Source organism: Amblyomma mixtum, chromosome 1 (genome assembly GCF_055824585.1).
Source record: "Amblyomma mixtum isolate Tamu chromosome 1, ASM5582458v1, whole genome shotgun sequence".
In the NCBI taxonomy this organism is placed as follows: domain Eukaryota; kingdom Metazoa; phylum Arthropoda; class Arachnida; order Ixodida; family Ixodidae; genus Amblyomma; species Amblyomma mixtum.
In genome coordinates this window covers 55,373,930-55,396,179 of record NC_143012.1, presented here as the reverse complement: position 1 = coordinate 55,396,179, position 22,250 = coordinate 55,373,930, and the positions used below count along the sequence as shown (strand labels likewise).

At 48.2% G+C, this 22,250-nt stretch overlaps 1 protein-coding gene across 1 annotated transcript in view; it reads right to left on the bottom strand.

Annotated features, from left to right (window-relative positions):
- The window catches only part of LOC149366337 (receptor-type tyrosine-protein phosphatase kappa-like), a 120,755-nt gene that overhangs the window by 7,345 nt on the left and 91,160 nt on the right, over positions 1-22,250 (bottom strand). Inside the window, exons 33-37 of the mRNA XM_089550200.1 lie at positions 19,751-19,899; positions 7,466-7,601; positions 3,814-3,963; positions 1,399-1,498; positions 1,235-1,311 (exon numbers count right to left, since the gene is read on the bottom strand). Coding sequence (XP_089406326.1) covers positions 1,235-1,311; positions 1,399-1,498; positions 3,814-3,963; positions 7,466-7,601; positions 19,751-19,899 — 612 coding nt within the window. The remainder of the gene's footprint in view (positions 1-1,234; positions 1,312-1,398; positions 1,499-3,813; positions 3,964-7,465; positions 7,602-19,750; positions 19,900-22,250) is intronic.

Genomic DNA, 22,250 nt, shown 5'->3' with positions numbered 1-22,250 from the left:
TGCGCGTGGGAAAGCGCTGCATATACTCTTAAAATATAGCTTAGTTTATCGAGATATATACCTACCGAAACTTTAATTACTCATTTTGAGCTATTGCCGGACTGCCGTAACTGGAGTTTCGCCACGCGCGGCTGCCTGAAACATTAATTGGCAGGATCTCAACTTATTCAGTATGCATGCCCGGTTGTGGTATTTCGAAAGAGTAAGCACTCGATTATTGCCCTTCCACGTTTGTTCCAGCATACCATAACTGCATTAACGAAAATATGTTCCCAGGATAGTGGTTGGTCTCATTTGGGGGAGTTATTTTAGACGTAATGTAATGGCAATGAAAGGAAATTAATAAAATTTCTTACCTTATTACCCCTCGCTGCAATATCATAGCCTAATTAAATGGCACAGAAAAGGCTAATCACTTGTTCAAGGCTTACACGTATTTTCGATGGTACCGCGTCCAGGTGAATTTACACACGAAAGTAGGAACGATCATAACAGTTTGTTTACTGTTTTGCGCAGTGCTGTGCCCTCGTCTGCAACTGTTTTCTGACTGTCTCATCACGAGTAAGAACTCTTCTAGGCTCCGCCAAAACCAACTACGAAAACTTTAAGAAAAAAGTGAAATGCGGGTGAAGCCGAGAAAGACCGGCATTGAAATAGCCACTAGAATGTGGAGACTGTAAGCAATATAGTCCGAAAGAAAACCGAACCATTAGATGTGCGGCTTGTGATAGTTTAACTTTGTAATCCAATTTTACTGTGCGTTCCTCTCACTGCCAGAGATCTACATGCCGTTGCTATGGATAAAGCCAAAAGAAAAAAGAGAAGAGGTATCATTTTCCCAAACGCTGTTGATTATTCTTCTACTTCGAGGCTCCGCGTTAACGCTGCGCTCCTGACATGAAATCTCACTTCTCAATGTTTTTTTTTCTTGTAATACGCGTGTAAGTTCTCTAAATGTAGTCGACAGAAACCTAAATTGCTCAACTAAATTTACGAGGCAGGGTTTTCTGTACATCATGAACCTTAATTTTTGAAATAAGGAGTGATGATTACGCGAGAAGCGTATAGCGACCTCTTTATCTGCATCCTGCTGTGTACAAGAGATTTTCTTGGAATAGCCTAGTGACGAAATGGTTTTTTTTGCGGTGTCCCGAATATGCCTGCGCTTCGTCGTAATTCCGACGGTTGTGTATGAAAAGAGCACACTAGCGGGTAAAAAAGAGCCTCATCTTACATCAACGTAGACCGCGTTGATGTAGTCTGACTTGGACCCATCAGCTGTGATGCTCAAGAATGGTCTCCGACTGTCACCTGAAAATTCAGAGAGAGTAGTGAAGACACATTTGGAGATATTTGGTGATAGCGCGTAATACGCAGTGATATAAGTTTTAAGCCCACCTGCAAGGATTTTTGATGAACGATTTTTAGCAGCGTTCTTATCTTCACGTGCGCTCCTGTAGTCCTCCGGTCCCGGGAGCGGGCAAGTCCGCGCAAGCTCCTGCCCACAAAAGAAGTTTGAAACTTAATAATTATAATTACAGAACAATGTTTTTTGGGGCATGAATAGACATGCGCTGTTATCAGCACTTGTGACATCAGTGAAACGGCGCGAAAGAAGCCCGAAGGCAAAACGAAGAAAGGACAGGAAAGAGCGCTGAACTGCAAGCTGAATTTTATTGAGCGAAACTTGCACAATGTTTTCACGTAGTGGTGACTGCAGTCCGGCGAACAGGAACACAGCGAAAATATCTTCGAAACGAAACTCTTTATTCTGGCTGACTTGCGCCCTTAAAGAACTGAATCACTCGGCGGCGGCATAGCAACAAGCGTGCTCGGCGGTCGTCGGACAGAATGCCCGCCGCTGTCGGCCGTGCTCTTTTTAAAGCTGATAGCGAACCTTCGAGATATAGCGTGGAAGTTATTAGAACATTCTGGCACAAATTAGAATCGGCTCCGCCTGGATGCGATCAATCGAGATAATTCTAGGCGCGTCTTGCGTCACAAACTAAGCGATAAAGCGGCTTGCCGGCAGCTTTGAAGCATGAACAAATAAACACAACAAACAAACGCTACAAAAATTCGCGGCAATATATAGGAAGGCAGTGCCAAAGATCACCAGATGCAGTCAACGTCACATGGTGTTGACGGCATCTGATTATCTATGCCACGGCCTTCCTATATATTGTGCGACTTTCGCCCAGTAAAATTCAGTTGTCAGTTGAGCGCCCTTTTTTGTCACTTCTTCTTTCCACCTTCGGGCTTCTATCGCGCTGTTTCTCTCATGTCACAATGAACCAACTAGCCCAGCAAACAGTTCTCCTCTCAGTACTTGCTTGGCTGCTTTTCCGCTGATTGGAGGGATACTGAGGTCAAAATAAAGATCGCTTGTATGAATATAGTGGGTCAGGCTAACGACAAGGAGACCAGTCTCACTGAAAATGACGCTTTCATCACCAATAAATCGCCAGCACTGCAAAGCAAGTGTCGTCATCAGCCGATTTCGCTTGTAAACTGCTTGCGTCGATAGCAGAATTTGAGCGCCGATCCCATCTGCACCATTCACTTCAAAATAGCGAAACCCAATCCATTTTCGTGTAGACGTCATAAGTTTAAATCAACGCGAGGCAAATTTTTTATGGTAAATTTTTTCAGCACATTTTTCTTTCTGCAGCAGAAACGTTAAAATACTCAAAGAAAGGCCGAGAATTGCTCTTTGCATGGAGCAATAAGTGGGTGTAGTTGTCAAGAATGTCTCTTTAATAGCAGTGGATGCTGAGCGGGATCTTGTCTTCTTTCACGGGCTGCTGTTTGATTGCAACTATTTTAATTTAGGCAAGTATTTCAGGACCAACCCATATGATGACAAAAATATAGTTCTATTCGAAGAAGACTGATAGGTCCCCCGAGATGACAGTTCCAGCTAGGACATAGATAAGCCGGCACAATAACACGCAATACGCAGCAAAGATGGAATATAAGGATGCCCCCAGAAAAAAAGAAAGCTACAGATGGAAAAAATATAATATGGATTCAGATCAGGCTATACAATTCTATCCAGATATCTGCACATCTGCAACTTGACAAAAGGAATACATGTACGATGTTGCCAAATTAAAACAATAACTTAATGCAGGCCTATATTAACGAACACTGAAGAAGTTAACGCATTTTTGACGGCACCAGTGCACGTTTCTGACGAATTCAAAGCGAGCAATGTAAGAAACTCTAAATCGGGTTAGAAGAACACAGGACAACATGCTTGCACTGGAAAGGCCACCTGATGGGTGGGGCCTACTATAATGATTATTTTGTGGTTGTTTGCGGTTAACGTGTGGAAAGAAGTTTATGGCTGGGCCGAAGCGGTGGCTCAATGTTTATGGCGCTCGGCTACTGACCCGAAAGACGCGGGTCCGATCCCGGCCGCCGCGGTCGAATTTCGATGGAAGCGAAATTGTAGAGGCCCGTGTGCTGGGCGATGTCAGCGCACGTCAAAGAACCCCAGGTGGTCGAAATTTCCGGAACCCTTCACTGCGGCGTCTCTTATAGCGTGAGTCGCTTGGGGATGTTAAACCCCCCATAAACAAGTTTATGGCTGGGTTGCTTCGGGATGCCACGAGATATGGTGAGTTATGGCTGGGTTACTTCGGGATGCCAGTAGCCGTAACAACACAAAATGCTTTTCCCCAGATTACAAGAACAATTTGTAGTGTCCATCTCTGGCAAATATTTATCTGCGTATTATTCGGGTTCTACAAACCTCGCGTGCTTATGTCTAGGCTAATATAAAAAGCCAAATAAATGAAAGCAGCTCACCTCATATTCAAGCTCGATGGCGGTCTTGCCTGTAGCCTGACCCTTGGCCTTCAGCTTCTGGTATAAAGCTACGAAATCCTTGACCGAGAGCTTGTGGTTCTTGGAGCACAGTATCTCCACCAGCGCCTGGTAGGCGAAAATGTACTGTTCCTGAAATGTACGCAAAAAAAATGCCAACATCAATGCAAAAGACAAGCATCTGAAACGGATTATTTCTGAGGCCACTTCAACCATATGCCACAGTTCTGTTTTTAATTTTGTGTCTGCGCGTTAACAAGAAAATGAATAGAAACTATATAAACGACACTTCTGAGCTTTCGTGTACCGTTGATTCCATTGTGCTCAAATGTGAATTTGTCGCCTTTAGCCATCGGTGAATACGCATTGAAAGATACATCGACATTACCTAATATATGAAATGCATCCTACACTTCATTAGTATTTAAATATAAATTACTAAAGGCATGAAAACGGTTCTTGCACATGTCAGTGACATCAACGGTGGGCGTCTAAAATATGTGAGCCATTTACTTTTTGGTTAACTATTCTATAAATAAGTGTTTGGCTGCTGTATTCACTGCAGTAATTGAAATCTATTTGGGTGGCACTTAGTAACAACACTAAATCAAATCAAATCAAATTTATTTTCCAACAAGTGGATGATCGCCTGGGCTAAAGCTGTACAAACAGCTTGACAAAGGCCCAGGAAACCAGTTCGCAGCCTAGCAGGAGCAAACAGCAAATTCCAGAAGTTCATTAACATGACATCCAAAAGTGTTATAGAATGCATACGTCACTGTAGCACGGTATGAAAACAAAACAAAAACAAAAATTCACTACTGGTTCTAGAATTCTGGAAATGCAGTTCTCTTTGGCTGCCGCGCGCGACGACTTCCGGCCCCCCATATGTGCCATACCGAAGCCACAGAGCAGAGGAGAGCGCTCAGTGACACCCATATTCGGACGTCAGCTACCGGGGCCCATATCCCATGGACTTCTCTCTTAACTATCGCTAGAGGGCTGCAGCAGCGAGCAGCCGCTCCGGTAGGACAAAGACCATATCAGTGCGGAGTTGTGGTGCGCGCACTCCTTCGGTACATGGTTTCAGTGTGGCACGTATGGAGGAGAAGAATTCGCTGTGCCATCCCATCCAGCAGGATAGCGTTTCTCGGGGTCTAAGCCTTAATTTGGCCATTATCAACTGCTAGGTAAAATGAATAATTCCCTCGAAATACCTCGTTGTCTGAAATTTAAGAGTCAACCATTGAACATCTTATCACCCAAGAACAATCCAGCTAAAACTATTGACCTGTTTTCGGACCTGGACCACCAACCCTGCCACTATGCCGCGAGAATCACCCTGATCACGACCTACTGTATAATAGGCGACCTGCGCGTGCGGCCCTACGCCAGCGCCGATGCTTTGCTTTTGCTTGTTTTATTTTTTTTAGTTTTCCAAACTGCCACCGCGAACAGTGGCGCTAGTGCTTACCCTCATGCCGTGATCGGCCGCCCGGGCAGCAGGCATAGCCGGTAGCTGTTTCAGCGAGAGCCCGCAAGGACGAAAACGCACGTGCGCGAAACTGTCGATTACCTGAGTGCTTGGTGATCTGTTGGTGAGGCTAGATCTTGATTACCAAATGCTATTTCAGTGATTCATGATTAAACTGCGCGAAAAAAAACACGGACAGAGACAGAAAACACGTACACACATCTGCGCTCTATGTGTGTACGTGTTTTCAGTCTCTGTGCGTGTTTTTTTCGCGCAGTTTAATCGTGAACGACAAGCACCAACTAGTCCGCCAGAAAACCCTTCTTGAACATATTTCAGTGACACTGGCGATTCTCAGCCCCGTGGGGGCCGCTTTCGCGTTTGCGGCTTCTGCATGCACGATGGTTTACTGCTGCGTGCCGCTGCGCAAGTCAAGCGTCCGAGCATCAGGAGGACTTTCATTTCATGAGTTCCCCTTGACCGATAAAAAAAAAAAAAACGTTTGGAGAAGTCGTACTCCCCTCATTTGTCAAAAACCGATTGTTTATGCAATAAAAACCACTTGGAGGCCCATAGAATGGAACTTGTGAGACTTGTAGTGAAAAAGTTCTTGACGCCTTTTTTGACGAATTTCGCTGGACTACTCACTGAGGGCAACGCCTACAGAAAAATCCCGAACAAGAAGCCCAACTCCCGAAAAATGTTAAAAGTGTAGTGACCATCTTTGTGATGGCACAGTAAAGCACCTTTGACATTTTTCAGGCTTCATTATCATTTGTTAAAGCGGCCTAAATAAATGCCTCAATAACCGCACATTTTTACGATTGTGACATGCACTACAATTAAAACCGCTCAAGTTCTACCATGCTCTCGACGGTACGTCACTTCACTGAACGTGCCGAATGCAGCAAAGGAACGCGTGGGCCCTACAAAATTGTGCGTAGCGCGTTCATTGCGGCCTGCTCGGGACTAGCGAAACCTATATGAAGTTCAAGCTTCGGATAGCACGGAAAATGCGTACTGGACCATATCGGCAACACAACTCTAACCATCTTTTCAGCAGACAGTGCGAAAAACAAAAACTCTAAGGGATTATACCATTTCAATCCTAGCAGCCGTGCCTTCAAAGTAGTTTCAAATTTCATTGCGCTTCAAAGCGGAGATACCAAATATCTGAGGTTTAGTGCCTCTGGCATGTATCGCCGCGCATTTTTTTAGCCGGACCCTGTCTATAATGTGAAATGGCCAGTTTACTGCAGCTCCTGTGAGAATTTTTGCTATCTTCACCGTACTCCAGAAGGCAGGGCCGGAGCATTTCGGGCGTTGCTGAGAGGGTGAGCACTGGCGGCCTCTACCGGCACGCTTGGTCCCTACTCAATGATCACGTGGTATTTCTTCGGCCGTGCGCTGCCTTAGGCGACCGCGGGATGCGCATGTCGCCCATTATACAGTAGGTCGTGAGCCTGATACATCGCAAAGGCAGTATGTAAATATTACTGAATAATTTAAAAGCTCAACTATGCCACTCTCTACAAAATACCTTTGTCATCAAACACCATTGTAAAAGCTATCAACGTCGAGCGCTCATTACCATATGGACTAACGTGGCGGGTAGGAAACAGGCTTCTGACACCACTGTTGGACGCCATGTTCCAAAATATAGAGAAAAATTCGAAGTGTAAATCATTGCTGCTGCTAACTTCTGTAAGAAGGACGTATATCGATAGATGCCTATAGTGGCCGACGTATGGTACAATCTTTGAAGAAGGCGCTCCTCTGTAAAGCTCCGTGCTATCGTGTCATCACACCGCTTCTCCATCAGCTTCTAAAGTCCTATGTAAACATTTTGCGTTAAAGCCGTTTTTTGAACAGTTTATTTAGTCGTTGCAGTAAAATTTATGTTTATACCACGCTGTTAACTACAAAACTCTCACAGGAAAGCAATGCGTGACCCACGGCCCCTTATAAGCAGTGAGAAGAATATGCCGTGTTTGAGCAATGAAATCACCTACTATGGGCATCTAAAATTTCCTACCTAGCGGCGTTGGGCAGTTCACAAGAACACCGCAAGCGGTCTTAAAGTGAGCTGGCCTTCAAGTTTTACAGCGATCCGAGTATTAGAGCGGCTCGGAAGAGGAGCCATACAAAAAGGCTACATACCAGAGACTCCACAAGGTTTACCCTGCTCTGCCGCATGACGTGAAGGTGTGATACCAGGTTAACTTCACTTTCAGCTTCTGCCTGGGCCAACATGCTGTCCACCAAGATCAGTGTGCCCGTGCGGCCGATGCCTCCGCTTTACACGACAAAATAAATAGAACAAGCAAATAAACACACAAGCAAAAACAGGGAATCAGTGTTGACACAAAACCATATGTGCACATGAATATATGAGAAAGACGTGACAGCGATTGCACTTAGGCAAAATGCAGTAAGAACCAAGAAATTAACTAAGGCAACGTATGTGCGAACAACAGACGTTAAAATTCCTAAAGTTTGGAGTTAACTTCAGTGTGCTGCATTTCTCGTAGTGATGTTTGCGATAATTCTTTAGAAGTAGAAAAAAAAACGGGAAATATACTCTGGTAATCACTGATTTCGCGTGGCGTGGGTAACTAGAGCAAGAACTGGCTTGCGCATAAGAATTGATATGATGAATATCCTTCCCAGCGCCTTACGTGCTTAGGAAAAACAGCTCTTCAGATAGACGACCACTGTGTCTCTTACGCTCAGAAAAAAGAGCGAATCGCCAGCCAAGTGAAGATGCACGTGCCACTGTATGCTTTGACGCCTCTACAACCGGCAATTGCATCGCGTGTAGAGGCATGGGCCACTTTTGGTTGCCACAGTCCGCCATGGGGATTTGTAGTGAGGAGAAGTCAGTTGAGCATCGCGTACCTGTGGTAGCGGTGGTGGCAGAAAACAAATTGCTGGATGCTGAATTGATGTTGCGGCAGTCGCTCTCGCCTTTTTACTCTAGTAAGTTACGATGACGATGGTACTAATGCCTTCGTGTCGCCATGAGAACTATGGGTAAAATATCCTGTGTGTTACGCCTTCCGTGAAGGTGTAGAGACAATTGCAATAGCCAGGTGTATGTTTCGCAATGCTTCTCTATTACTTCGTTTGGCCGTTTGGTGAAATGTGATGACAGCAAAAGGAGAGGGGTAATGCAACGATGGATTAAACGCACAGCTGGTCTTGTCAGAGCGCCGCCATTAGTGCACTACTGTCGAAGCATCTGAAACGACCGGGTTGCGAAACACTGTTAAACTAATCCGTCTAGCAGGTACCACACATTTCCTTTGAAGAGATGTTATCAGCGTCGAGAAGCCTGTACGTCGCCTTAAACGCGTTTTAGTTCTCTGTCATCTGTCGGCTTCGAACCCGGTCTCCTAGCGTGTTTAGGGTGTGTGTTTAGGCGAGTGGCATCCCGGTCGTGTTTCTCGGAAGATTGACATAAAGCCACACAGTCTACGTCATCTGGAGCTGGGAGCAACGGAATATGACGAAATAAAATTAGAACCAAATGAGTCTGTAGAAAATCCAGACCTTGTACTGCTAAAGCTCTATTTGTGTGCGTCATACCGAGCGCCGCATAGTCAGTTCAAATGGGGCAGAACCCTCTCCCATTGCCAAGCAAGATATGTCGAGATTTCAGGGACATATATGTGGAGAAAAGTCTCGACCAAGTGCTTTAAAGCAACCGCGAAAATATTGGCGTTACCACTGATCGAAGCGCTACCTGTTCTTGTTTGGTTTCAAGTGCGGCGCGGGTGACTATAATATAGTGGCTTGAGATGACGAATAATGCGTCTGCTTCTTTCTAAGGCTATTCTTGGAAAACAGGTGTGACGCAGAACGGATCGTTCTGTTGACAAAAAAAAAATTACCGACGATTACGTTACTTCCTAATGCGAAATTTGAGCGCAGCAAATAAGCTGTTTCACCTTTTCGATAGATTGAGGCAAAGAAATCGAGCAACACATGTATGGGCTATCACAGCATTTTTTTTTTATTTTTCACACGTATTCCTTTAACAAAGACTCCACTAACAGTTCTTGACAGTCATGAAGGAAGCTTTGTGGTCGAAGAAATAGAGTGATATATGTTCGAATTGGTACACCAATGCTTGATTCTCAAAGACGAGATCTATACAAGTGCCTCGCGAGGTTGTCACAGCCGTGGGACGCGTTACGAGCGAGAGGAACGGGATGTTCTCCCGCATAAGTGTTAGGAAATTGCTGTTTGTCTTTATGTCAACATTAAAGTCCCCCACTACTAACATCGGTGTGGATCGATGGACGGTTAATGCGAGTTGCAGGAAGTGCACGACGTCTTTCGTGAGTGCGGTAGGGGCGAAGTAGGCAGCTACTACCAGCAAGCCGTTGGGCAACTTTGCGGCGCACAGTTCGCCAACTTCATGTGACGTGCCAAACATTTCGACTGGTATTGCAGAGAGACCTGTGCGCAAGTAGATAGCGACTCCCGCCGCTCTGTTGTGGTCTCTGCGAGCACCACAGCAGTATAGGAAATCTATGATTTCGAGAGGCTCTTCGGGATCCATGCAGGTTTCAGCAAAGCAAAGTACAGAGGAATGGCGCAGAATGTGATCGTGGTGTACGTCCTTGGCATGTGCGGCAAGGGAGCGTACGTTAAGAATGTGGTTGTGAATGATGAATCAAGTGCTGCCAGCGAATGACGCGTCCATTGGCTGTCTGCGTGTGTTACTGATGTGTGGTTAACATGTTAAGCTTCGCCTGTAAGAGTGGAACGCGACAGCGTCTTGCAACGCTGCCAGGGAGTCCACAGAACGCCATCGCCAATTCGGCTGTACGCCTTGCTGGACGGTAAATTTATTTTTTGAGGAAAAGAAATGTATCTCTCTCGCATATCTGGGTGGACACCTGCACCTCGCCGTAAGGGAAAGGGGGAAGATGGGAGTGAACGAAGACGCCGTATTAGCTAGACGCGCCTTTGTTCATTCCAAACCATTCAGCTGGCATTACGGAATGGCCAGCGTGATCGTATCGCACTCCGGAGACCCTGGTTCGATTCCCCAACTCGACCAATTTCGTTCTCGGTTTTATTGATTTATGCGGTCTAACTAGAAAGGTTAATTAGGCTATTTCATATTTATATTATTGTATTTCTATCCATCGTGTTCTGTCATTAACCTGTCAATTGTTGGAACTGTCTAGGATGTTCGACACAATGTATATGAAACGAGCAAACGAGCAACGTCTTACTGAGTGAAGGAGTATCTGCTCTCGCTTCTGCGAGCGCGGCCTCGGCCGCTTCTTGTTGAGCAGCGTCCGCTCCGGCGGACGCAGTTGTTGCTGCGACGCGCGGCTTTTCTTTCCTTTTTCTCTTTCCTCTGATCTTTTAACTCTCCTCTATCTGCACGTGGCAGCGGTGGTGGCTTGGCACGAGCCAGTAGCAGGCCCGTGCAATTTCCTCTCCATCCTTCTCTCAGTCACAACAACAACAACTTACTGAGTGGGGAAGTGCATGGTGGTGGAGGGAACGCGGCTTCGTACTTATGTTTTTTTCAGCAGCGTCTCCTTCCGCGGACGCTGTTGTCGCTGCGGCGCGCGTCTTTCTTTTCTTTTCTTCTGACCTCTTCATTCTCCTCTATATTAATTAGGCTAATTGATTAATTAAGCAATTAACTAAACTCAGTCCAACTTAGTTGCAGCATCACTATACGATCCCTTTGATTGGTTGCATGGTTACTAGCCAAAGTACAATTGGCCCCATTTGAAATTCACGCACTGTGACGTCACGAGCATTTCGACCAATTGAAAAGCGTGACATTGGGGGCGGAGCTGGTTACGAGGCCGACGCCGACGCGAAACCCAGGAACGGACGCCAAAGAGCTGCGCTCTAAAATTACGAGGAACTTTAGCGGCTAAAGTGGTGAAAGGCGAAAGCCTGAGTGCTGCATTCTGCTACGCGACTGTTCACTGCACATTTTGTTGGTGCATTAATTAACTGCTTTAATGACGCTAAAGCTTCGCCTTTAGGAGTGGAACGCGACAGCGTGTTGTAGCGCTGCCACGGAGTCCAAGGAACGCCACCACCAGTTCGGCGCGATGCGTTGCCCTTTGAACGCAACGCTTTTTGAGGAAAGGAAATGAGGCTGTAATTCTCTGTCATCTCGGTGGACACCTGAGCCGCACCGTAAAGGAAGGGAGGAAGTGTGAGTGCATGAAGAAAGAGGGACGGTAATGAAGAAAACGAAAATTGTATTTGAGGAAAGGAAATTACGCAGTAACTGTCTCAGATATCTCAGTAGACACTGGTCGAAAATTGTATTTGAGGAAAGGAAGTTGCGCAGTAACTGCCTCACATATTTCGGTGGACACCCGTCAAAATTCGCGCGCGGTGACGTCAAAGTGAAACGCGGACAAATACGCCTTGCTCATCGGTAAATTGGTTTTGGAGGAAAGGAAATCTGTCTGTCTCTCATATCTCGGTGGACACCTAAACCTCGCCGTAACGGGAAGGGAGGAAGATGGGAGTGAACGAAGACACCGTATTCACTAGACGCACCTTTGTTCGTTCCAAACCATCGAGCTGGCATGGTGGAGTGGTAGCGTGCTTGGCTCGCACTCCGGTGACCGGGGTTCGATTCCCAAGCTTGGCCAATTTCCTACTCGGTTTTATTTATTTATCTGGCCTGACTAGAAAGGTTAATTCGATTAATTGGTTATGTAAGCAATTAAATAAACACAGTCAAACTTACTTGGAGCATCACTATACGATGCCTTTAATTGGTTGCATGGTTAGTAGCCAAAGTACAATTGGCCCCGTTTGAAATTCGCGCACTGTGACGTGACGACCGTTTCGACCAATTGAAAAGCGTGACATTTCTGTTGACAGCTCCTGCTTACAACGATGAGGCATTAAAGGCTTCCGCCTTAAAGATGCCCAGGCTTAGCTTGGTTAAGCCAAGAATGCGCTGCATATTGCGCGGTCTTTTTGCGCGAGGTATTGCTTGGCGGCACTCGATTTTCTGGCGCATACTGGAATATAGCTGTCGATGCGAAGATACAACTCCACGCAACCTGATTTGGGCCCCCGGTCACCAGGGGCTCCAGGGAAACAAGCAGGCCGATCAGGCCGCCCGCGCACTCTCTCCCCGGGCTATCTCCCTGTCCTTGGAAGGGTACTCCCAATCAGACAATCTGGCCATTACATTCAAACAACTCACCGATTACTACAAGGAGGAGCACCGGCGCTACCCGGCGCCTTGTAAGGGTCTGGATCGCGCTGACGAGCGCCTCCTCATCAAAATTCTTACTAACACTGTGCTGTGCCCGGCGGTGCTTAAACATTTCAATACATCATTTGATGGCGCGTGCCAGTTCTGTGGGGAGGTGGCTGACACCTTCCACATGGTTTGGGCGTGTCAATCAAACCCATCTATCCCCCCCAACCCCAACCCCACCAGAGAGGACTGGGAGGCGGCCCTGCTCGGCTGTCAAGACCTAGAGAGCCAAAAGGCTTTGGTTCAACGGACGCGGGCGGCGCTGCTTGCCAATGGGGCACCGGAATAGGGGCTCCACCCAGTATTGTAAGGGGAAAGGGCCAATAGGGTCCTACCCCAATCACCTTTCTGTAAATAACTTAATTTCCCATAAATGTTTTTCACCACCACCACCAGCAGCTTTTCCTCCGTGACGTATGGATGGATGGATGGATAGGAGCGCCCCATTTGAAACGAGGTGGTGGCAACCGCCACCATGCAAACGGGGCGGTGGCAACCGCCACCATGCAAACGACGCGGTGGCAACCGCCACCATGCCAACGGCGCGGTGGCAACCTCCACCATGGTCGGCCGTTCTTTCTTTCTTATTTCTTTTTTTTCCACGTGGTTTGGTGGCTGCCCGGCCGTGCCCAAGGGCTGGACGGAGTGATTGCAATAAACGCTCCGATAGCGTGACCCATTGCCAGTGAATCCGAACGCTGAAACCAAGGGCTGTCCATGCAACTAGACAAAACGTTCGAAGGTGTACTGGTAATTGTAGCAAAACTGGTAAATTATTTTGCCTGTTGATAATCGCTTTGCATATATTCCGTAATATGCGCCTTTGTCTCACGTCCTGCGTCTTTGTTTAATATCGTCTAATGCATATCAACAAAACTTCATCAAAAATCTCTGCCTCTTTCGTAACTGAGAGTAGAGTAAGCATGAAATGTTTACGCGCATAACACATTGGTTGTAGTAACGAAATGATCCGTTCGGCGTTTTAATCACTCGCCACCACACACATTATTTTTCTACAACACAACAACCACCATTTATTTACATGGATGAGAAAAGGCGGTACATTCAATCATCGACTACGGCAAGTCCACAACACAGCACACACTCCCAACACACACACTGCCGACTCACTCACTGCTAACACATACTGACTCCCTGACGCACCCTGCCTGACAACCCGTCTCGCTCCCCACAGCGACCGTCTCCCCCTTTTCCCAGAAAGGACCTATAATCCCCTCCGAGGTCGTCGTGCGGGGAGGTTCGGCGCCCACTGGTCTCAAGGGAAGGGGGTAATGCCCTGTGCGGCTGCCACCCCGTTCTTTCTTTCTTATTTCTTTTTTTTCCACGTGGTTTGGTGGCTGCCCGGCCGTGCCCAAGGGCTGGACGGAGTGATTGCAATAAACGCTCCGATAGCGTGACCCATTGCCAGTGAATCCGAACGCTGAAACCAAGGGCTGTCCATGCAACTAGACAAAACGTTCGAAGGTGTACTGGTAATTGTAGCAAAACTGGTAAATTATTTTGCCTGTTGATAATCGCTTTGCATATATTCCGTAATATGCGCCTTTGTCTCACGTCCTGCGTCTTTGTTTAATATCGTCTAATGCATATCAACAAAACTTCATCAAAAATCTCTGCCTCTTTCGTAACTGAGAGTAGAGTAAGCATGAAATGTTTACGCGCATAACACATTGGTTGTAGTAACGAAATGATCCGTTCGGCGTTTTAATCACTCGCCACCACACACATTATTTTTCTACAACACAACAACCACCATTTATTTACATGGATGAGAAAAGGCGGTACATTCAATCATCGACTACGGCAAGTCCACAACACAGCACACACTCCCAACACACACACTGCCGACTCACTCACTGCTAACACATACTGACTCCCTGACGCACCCTGCCTGACAACCCGTCTCGCTCCCCACAGCGACCGTCTCCCCCTTTTCCCAGAAAGGACCTATAATCCCCTCCGAGGTCGTCGTGCGGGGAGGTTCGGCGCCCACTGGTCTCAAGGGAAGGGGGTAATGCCCTGTGCGGCTGCCACCGTCCGTTCTAACATTGGTTGTAGATGGTATTAGTCATAATCTTGAAGTAGTCTAGTGTTCAGCACACCACACCACACAACACATACTGTGCACTGGTCCATCAGCCGTGTGCTCTACACTACCCCATACTTACAACTATCCAAACATGGCATAAACGCTTTGGATGCTTTCATTCGCAAGGCATTCAAGGTAGCACTTCATCTTCTCCTCAACACACCCACAGACAGATTACTAGGCCTGGGCCTCCACAACACGATCGGGGAACTGGTGGAGGCCCATCGACAGGTCAAATACATCAGGATCACACAAACTTCCACAGGTCGGTATATACTGAACTCCATCGGAATCAGAATACTGGCCAACGACCCAACCCTCCTCGCCATCCCACGACCCCTTCACCGGGAGCTTCTCATCAGGCCGCTCCCGAGGAATATGCACCCGTCCCACCATGAGCAGCGCCGCAGAGCCCGTGCGAAGGCACTCCATCGAGCGTACGGTTCCGAGCCGGACGCCATATGGGTGGACGCTGCCTGCACGGGTGGTGAAGCGATAGCAGCTGTGGTGGACTCTTGTCCATCCCCCCTCATTGCCATTGAACTGAATGGTGACCCGGTACCTGAGGTTGGAACCCTCCGTGTATTGGGCCTGCACATCCAGAACGATGGCAAAAACACCACCACCCTCAAGAAACTCAAGAAGGTTGTAGGCGCGATATCGCACCTCATCCGCAGGGTTTCGGGACGTCATAGAGGCATGAAGGAGCGCGACCTATGTCGCCTCATTCATGCCTTTGTCCTCAGCCGTGTGCTGTACACTACCCCATACTTACACCTATCCAAACATGACATAAACGCTTTGGATGCTTTGATTCGCAAGGCATTCAAGGTAGCACTTCACCTTCCCCTCAACACACCCACAGACAGATTACTTGGCCTGGACCTCCACAATACGATCGGGGAACTGGTGGAGGCCCACCGACAGGCCCAATACATCAGGCTCACACAAACCTCCACAGGTCGGTATATCCTGGACACCCTCGGAATCAAAATACCGGCCAACGACCCAACCCTCCTCGCCATCCCACGATCCCTTCACCGAGAGCTCCTCATCAGGCCGCTCCCGAGGAATATGCACCCGTCCCACAATGAGCAGCGCCGCAGAGCCCGTGCGAAGGCACTTCATCGAGCGTACGGCCCCCAGCCGGACGCCGTGTGGGTGGACGCTGCCTGCACGGGTGATGAAGCGACAGCAGCTGTGGTGGACTCCTCTTTATCCGCCCTCCTCACACTACCTCTCCCTCCAGACACGTCCCCAGAGGCTGCAGAGGAAGCCGCCATTGCCCTTGCTATAACCCGCACGGAAGCCCGGTACATTTTAAGCGATTCTAACACTGCGATTCTAAATATTGCTCGAGGCCGAGTCCACGTCCCTGCTTTTGTCATACTGGACTCATCCGATGCCCCCCCGCCCCGCCAAGTGGAGCTGATATGGGTGCCCGCGCGCTCCGGAAATCCCGGAAACGAGGCCGCCAACCTTTTAGCCCGAGGTTCTTTAAACCGGGCTCAGGTGGCCTCTGATCGCGGATTCACGAAGGAGCGCATGCACTCATTCAGTGAGCTGACCCAGGCGCACAGAGCCTTACGCCAGCTCTACCCCCAGCCCCACCCCTCCCTAGATAACAAACACGCAACACTCTGGCGCAGACTACAGACACACACACTCCCTTCACCCCTTACCCTAGCCCATTATAATCCCTCCTTCCCCACTCCGGCATGAACTCTATGCCCAGAACCCGTCGCCTCTTCCCTCCAAATCATTTCCCTCTGCCCGGCGGACCCTCCCCCGCGGGACCTAGAGAACCTCAAGACTTGGGAGGACTGGGAGACCCTGCTGCGCTCGGAGGACCCGGCCGTGCAGACCATCGCCACCGGCCGTGCTGCCAGTGTTATGGACCTTCGGAACATAAACACTTGAGTGCAGTGGGGTCGTGCGGGGACCCTGGGGCGTGCCCCGAATTCCTCTGTAAATAAAGTTTTCTCTCTCTCTCTCCATCCACCCTCCTCACACTACCTCTCCCTCCAGACACGTCCCCAGAGAATGCAGAGGAAGCCGCCATTGCACTTGCTATCACTCGCACGGAAGCCCGGTATATATTAAGTGACTCGAAAACTGCGATTTTAAATTTTGCTCGAGGCCGACTTCATGTTTGCTTTTGACATACTGGACTCGCCCGAAGCACCCCCACCCCGCCATGTGGAGCTGATATGGGTGCCTGCGCACTCCGGGAATCCCAGAAACGAGGCTGCCAACCATTTAGCCCGAGGTTATTTAAACCGGGCTCAGGTGGCCTCGGATAGGGGATTCACGAAGGAGCGCATGCGCACATTCAGTGAGCTGACCTAGGCATACAGAGCCTCACGTCAGCTGTTCTCCCCGCCCCACCCCTCCCTAGATAACAAACACGCAACACTCTGGCGCAGACTACAGACACGCACTATCCCCTCACCCTTTAACCTAGTCCACTATCATCCATCCTTTCCCACTCCCGCATGTGTCCTATGCCCAGAACCCTTCGCTTCCTCTCTCCACATCATTTCCCTCTGCTCGGCGGACCCTCCCCCGCGGGACCTAGAGAACCTCAAGACCTGGGAGGACTGGGAGACCCTGCTGCGCTCGGAGGACCCGGCCATCGCCACCGGCCGTGCTGCCAGTGTTATGGACCTTAGGAACAAACACTTGAGTGCAGTGGGGTCGTGCGGGGACCCTGGGGCGTGCCCCGAATTCCTGTTGAAATAAAGTTCTCTCTCTCTCTCCATGTGGACGTAATCGTTTCCTGTGAGTGTCTGGGGAATCTCTTCCGCCCTGCCTCGTCAGCTGTATCCGGTTTCTGTTTACCTTTCGTCCTTGTAATCGTTGTTTTCATTCCTCGGTTATTTGTACCGCTTTGCCTATTTGACACTGGTGACGTAGCAACTGGATTACGTCACTCATAATTGATGACGAAGTAATGTCAAATTACTAATTAGTGACTAATTGCTGATTAATGACTAAATGCAAATTAACTGCTAGTTAATAACGCTTAATCTTCACCTTTAGGAGTGGAACGCGACAGCGTGTTGTAACGCTGGCAGGCAGTCAACGGAACGCCACCACCCGTACGGCGCGATGCCTTGCCCTTTGAACGCGACACATCTTGAGGAAAGGAAATTACGCAGTAATTCTCTGTCATCTCGGTGTGCAACCGAACCGCACCGTACAGGGAGGGAGCAACGCCACCAGCTGTTCGGCGCGATGCCTTACCCTTTGAACGCAACGCTTTTTGAGGAAAGCAAATGGCGCAGTAATTCTCTGTCATCTCGGTCGACACCCGAACCGCACCGTACAGGGAGGGAGGGACGCCACCAGCTGTTCGGCGCGATGCCTTGCCCTTTGAACGCAACGCTTTTTTGAGGAAAGGAAATGAATTGACTGTCATCTAGGTGGACACCCGAACCGCACCGTAAAGGAAGGGAGGAACGCCACCACCCGTTCGGCGCGAAGCTACCGGCGCTTGTATGCCGGTCCTGTAGGAGGGTTAGAGAGTCTCGTTAAATCTCGTATGGTGCCCGGATGAGTGGAATTCAGTGCCCAAATGTTGGCTCTCGGTCTCAGCTTGACGTCACCACACTGCCGACAACGGGAGCTAAAAGCATTTCATGCTTAAAAGTAATCACCTACCCTTGACGGAGCCGTAGCTAAGTGCGACAACCATTCTCGCCTATCACGAGGTGGATGCGGTCAGATGTTTGCGCCCGTGTGAAAGAGACCGGTAACGCTAGCGCTGAGGAACGCTGGAAACTGTTCTTGACTACGACAAGCAGAGAGGGAGCTTATGCGGGCCGGTGACATTTACAGGGGCTTTAGGGAGTTTAAAATTTTGCTGGCCATCTGTTCCTAAGATGCAAAGATATTACGCGGGACTGTCACCGCAGCTTCAGGTTTTTTCAGCTTAATGAGATGTTCCGTATGTCACGGCACTGAGGGATCAAGATAGCCTCCGAGCAGCCTATGAACGTTCTAAGCGTAAGATGGTCAAACATAATTGCGCTTTTGAAAAGACGGGACAAAACAGGGACGACACAGACTCTCGTGCGCAATTTGAAACTCTCTTAATAGGCATAAGATGCACTTATTAAGAGTAACCACATTCACGCAGGGCATGAATTACGTGGGAAGAAGCGGCGGAGTGAACAAGGGCTGCGATAAACGTTATTGATTTCACGGACTCGAGTTATAATATCATATTACCTACAGGAAAATCTTCTCTACTGCCCGCGGGTCCTTCTTCCCGAGCGCGGCACAGACAGCTTGATATATTCAGGCCTATCACATATCCAGCTCTATAGCAAATCATGGCAATGAATCTTTCAATATTTTCTGGTTCTCTTAAGCAGCAAGAAAATGTGAGGTATTCTGCTGCATAGTACAGAAACACTAAGAGCTAGCTGCAGTGCTTACGATTCAGATATCGTTGGTCAAATAAGCTTCCATGGTCAAGATCCTAGTGCATAATCTCAAGGAACAACTGTGAAGGCGCTAATGAAACTCCTAAGGTACTCAGGGTAACGTTTAAAGCTACGAATTTTGAGTGTGAGTCCTGTGTACGACATAGCTGAGGGCTACGGACATGTGGAAAACTGACCTCCCTTTCTTACTCTCTGTTTCTTATCCTTCCCACGTGTTGGGTGTCATAATGGGCATCTCCTTGTTCGCCTCCCTGCCTTTCCACTCTTCAATTTCGCTCTCCCTCTCCCTGGACACCTCGAGAGTCATTTTTTTTACTGAGACAATATCTTTAAAGACGCCACATACGCAGAAATTGAAAGCGCTTACATATCACATTGTAAACAAAGCAAAATTGAGGCATTTCACGTGGACGCGAGGGACTTTCTTTAAGCAGTTGTTTACCAGAAATGTGTGAATCGCGTGAATTGTGAAAACCAACTGGATTGAGACACTGCTATTGCAGCCTTTTTTTGCTATCAATATAACAAGCATATACCACAGTCGCCACTATACAATCAAGTTATGCAGAGCTATGCTTCTGAAACATATATTGATGTGCACTCCCTTATACCTGCAGTGGACGATGACTGGGTGGTCATCATGTGGCTGGAAATCCCATATTCTTCTAAGGAACGGCAGCAGTGAGTCAGGGTAGAGCGGGACGCCGTGGTCAGGCCATGTGGTGAAGTGGAACTGTACCACGGTTCGAGTCTTGTTTTCCTACAACAGTTCAATGATACGCAATCAGACTGAAGCTGGCCAGCTAAAGCGATTGAACTCAAGCTTGTACAGTGTTCGAAATAATATTTCACTCCACAAAATAAATAGCAAATTCCTCCCCCTGCTAGTGGAAATATGGTTACGGCTTCATTCATCTCACTACGGCTACTGCAGCCATACAAAACCGCCGTCATACCACGTCAGGCAGCAATCTGTTCGCCGATATTTATTTACGCTGCTTCAAAGCGCCGGAATCATTTTTTCGGATCGACAGCCACCATTGCAGGCAACCATTGCTTTCGTATGGCTATAACTGCCTTCTTTACTAGCCTATTTCTCGGTACGTTACATAGGTGAACCACTTAACTACTCCAATCTCTAAAGGGGGGAAAATTACAGCTTTGTTTCGTAGACTAATGAAAGCTCTGAGCCGCCAATGTAACATTAATGCGACCAGACCATCGCAGCACATAATAGAGCCGTGGATGCGCCGTGACAAACTCCTCCCTAATGAAGCGGTGTATACGGCTTTCTTAATTATCTGCAGCACCTAGTCCTCCGATTTTTCTCAGGTGTGATGTCTGGGAAAAGGTTATTTGTCAAACCCCTTCCCTTCGACAGACTGGTGCTCCTAGAAGGACCTAACTACTGCTCGCATGCTGAAGACCACCTGTGGCCCATTTTTCTCGCAAAGTTTTACCGCTAGTACTCAGTACGAACTTCCACACGCTCGTGGTGAATCCTTTGAAGTGTTGTTTCGAAGCATTGCTTCCACTCATACTTGAAACTACGATCGTTGAAACACGCTGGCGAGAGCGTGAGAAACTGAACTGGTATTGAGAATGACCATGCCATTACTGCACCCGCTAAATCTCCCGCTGTTAGCAACCCCTGCGTCGTCGTTCGTTTCGGTGTTTTGAGGGAGAAATCCCCGAAGGTGGGAAACCTAGGTTCCCTGACTTCGTAGCGTCATCCCAATCTGCCCACAGGATGACGACCAAACTGACCGGGTGACAGGTGGCAGTTAAATTAATTATTGGTCGCGAGAAATCGCTCTGAAAGAGCAACCTGGGTGTCACTGGCTCTCACTGAATCACCAATTCAGCGTATAAGGGCATTAACCCAATAAGGCTGCCGGGTCATACCCTTGAGGCGGAGTTTAGGTGCTCTCAAATGTTTTTTTTTTTCACTGAGGCGATTGAAACGGACTTTGCCTCCCATAAGGCTCAGCAGGCTTGCGGAGCCTCTTTTAAGTGCACACCCTAAAGGTAGCTGGCAGCCCGACCAGAAGATTTTGATCGCATAGGAACCGGTGCGCGCCTAGCACTCTCTACAACCGAAATGGACGCCCATACCACTAGGGTCTGACTGCAGGCATTGAATCGCTTGCTGTTACTCGGTTTTTCATGCCGCATGCAATACGCTGCCTCGCTTAAATGGTGCCAAAAATGGTCATTCACGTTCAAAAAGTATGACCGGCCGCACTGATGAGCGACTCAAAAAAAATGCGCAGTAGACGCAGGATTGAGAAAAACCAGCGGCAATCGTTTCTTCATATTCAGCCTATCAGAAAATCATTTGAGCGGCTGGCTTTGGAACAGGTTAAAGATCTGCGCAATAATGATGACCTAACATGGGCGGTAATTTTGGTGCTTTCAGACATGATTGCTTTTGCTCTAATAAGAGGCTACACACACGCGGCAGAATTTTTCTTCAGAGTTAAGATGGACGGAGATGGGTAGCACTTCTGGAGCTGGTGCTGGGACAAGGATGTGAGTCGACGGTGGTGATGGCGTGCTTTCTCTGTTTTCTGTAGGTCTTCCTTCGACGCCGGGAATCGTTGGGTATGTGCTACAAACCAGCCCCCCAGTTTGTTCTCAGCAGTGGGTAGCTGAGAGCCCCGCTTTGAAGGGTGGGCGGGGGTCTGGTGGGTGATGCTTGTGGATGCAGCTGAATTTGCCATCACATGTTTCAATTAGATTTCACTCTCGATATTTTGTTCTACTCCAGCGTGGTCTTCTAGAGAGTAGAGGGGTTGTGAAGGGAGCCGGTAGGTATGTAGGTATGTTGTGTGAGGGAGGGCGGTGGATGGTGTCTCTAAAGGGCAAAGATAGGCTGGGGTGCATTGCAGAGGTGGATCTATGGGGGCGGCAGGTGAGTGGGCAGCCGCTTAACTAGGTGATGTGCTTTTGAGGTTGCTGGCGGTGATGCTTCTGGAAGGTCAAGGATTCACTTCCGACGCTACATCCATACGCTGCCTATTTCACATTGTCACTTATTACTGCTTACACTGAAAACAAAGTAAAGTATGTGAGCCACAATTCACACATAATCTTAACATCATTACAACC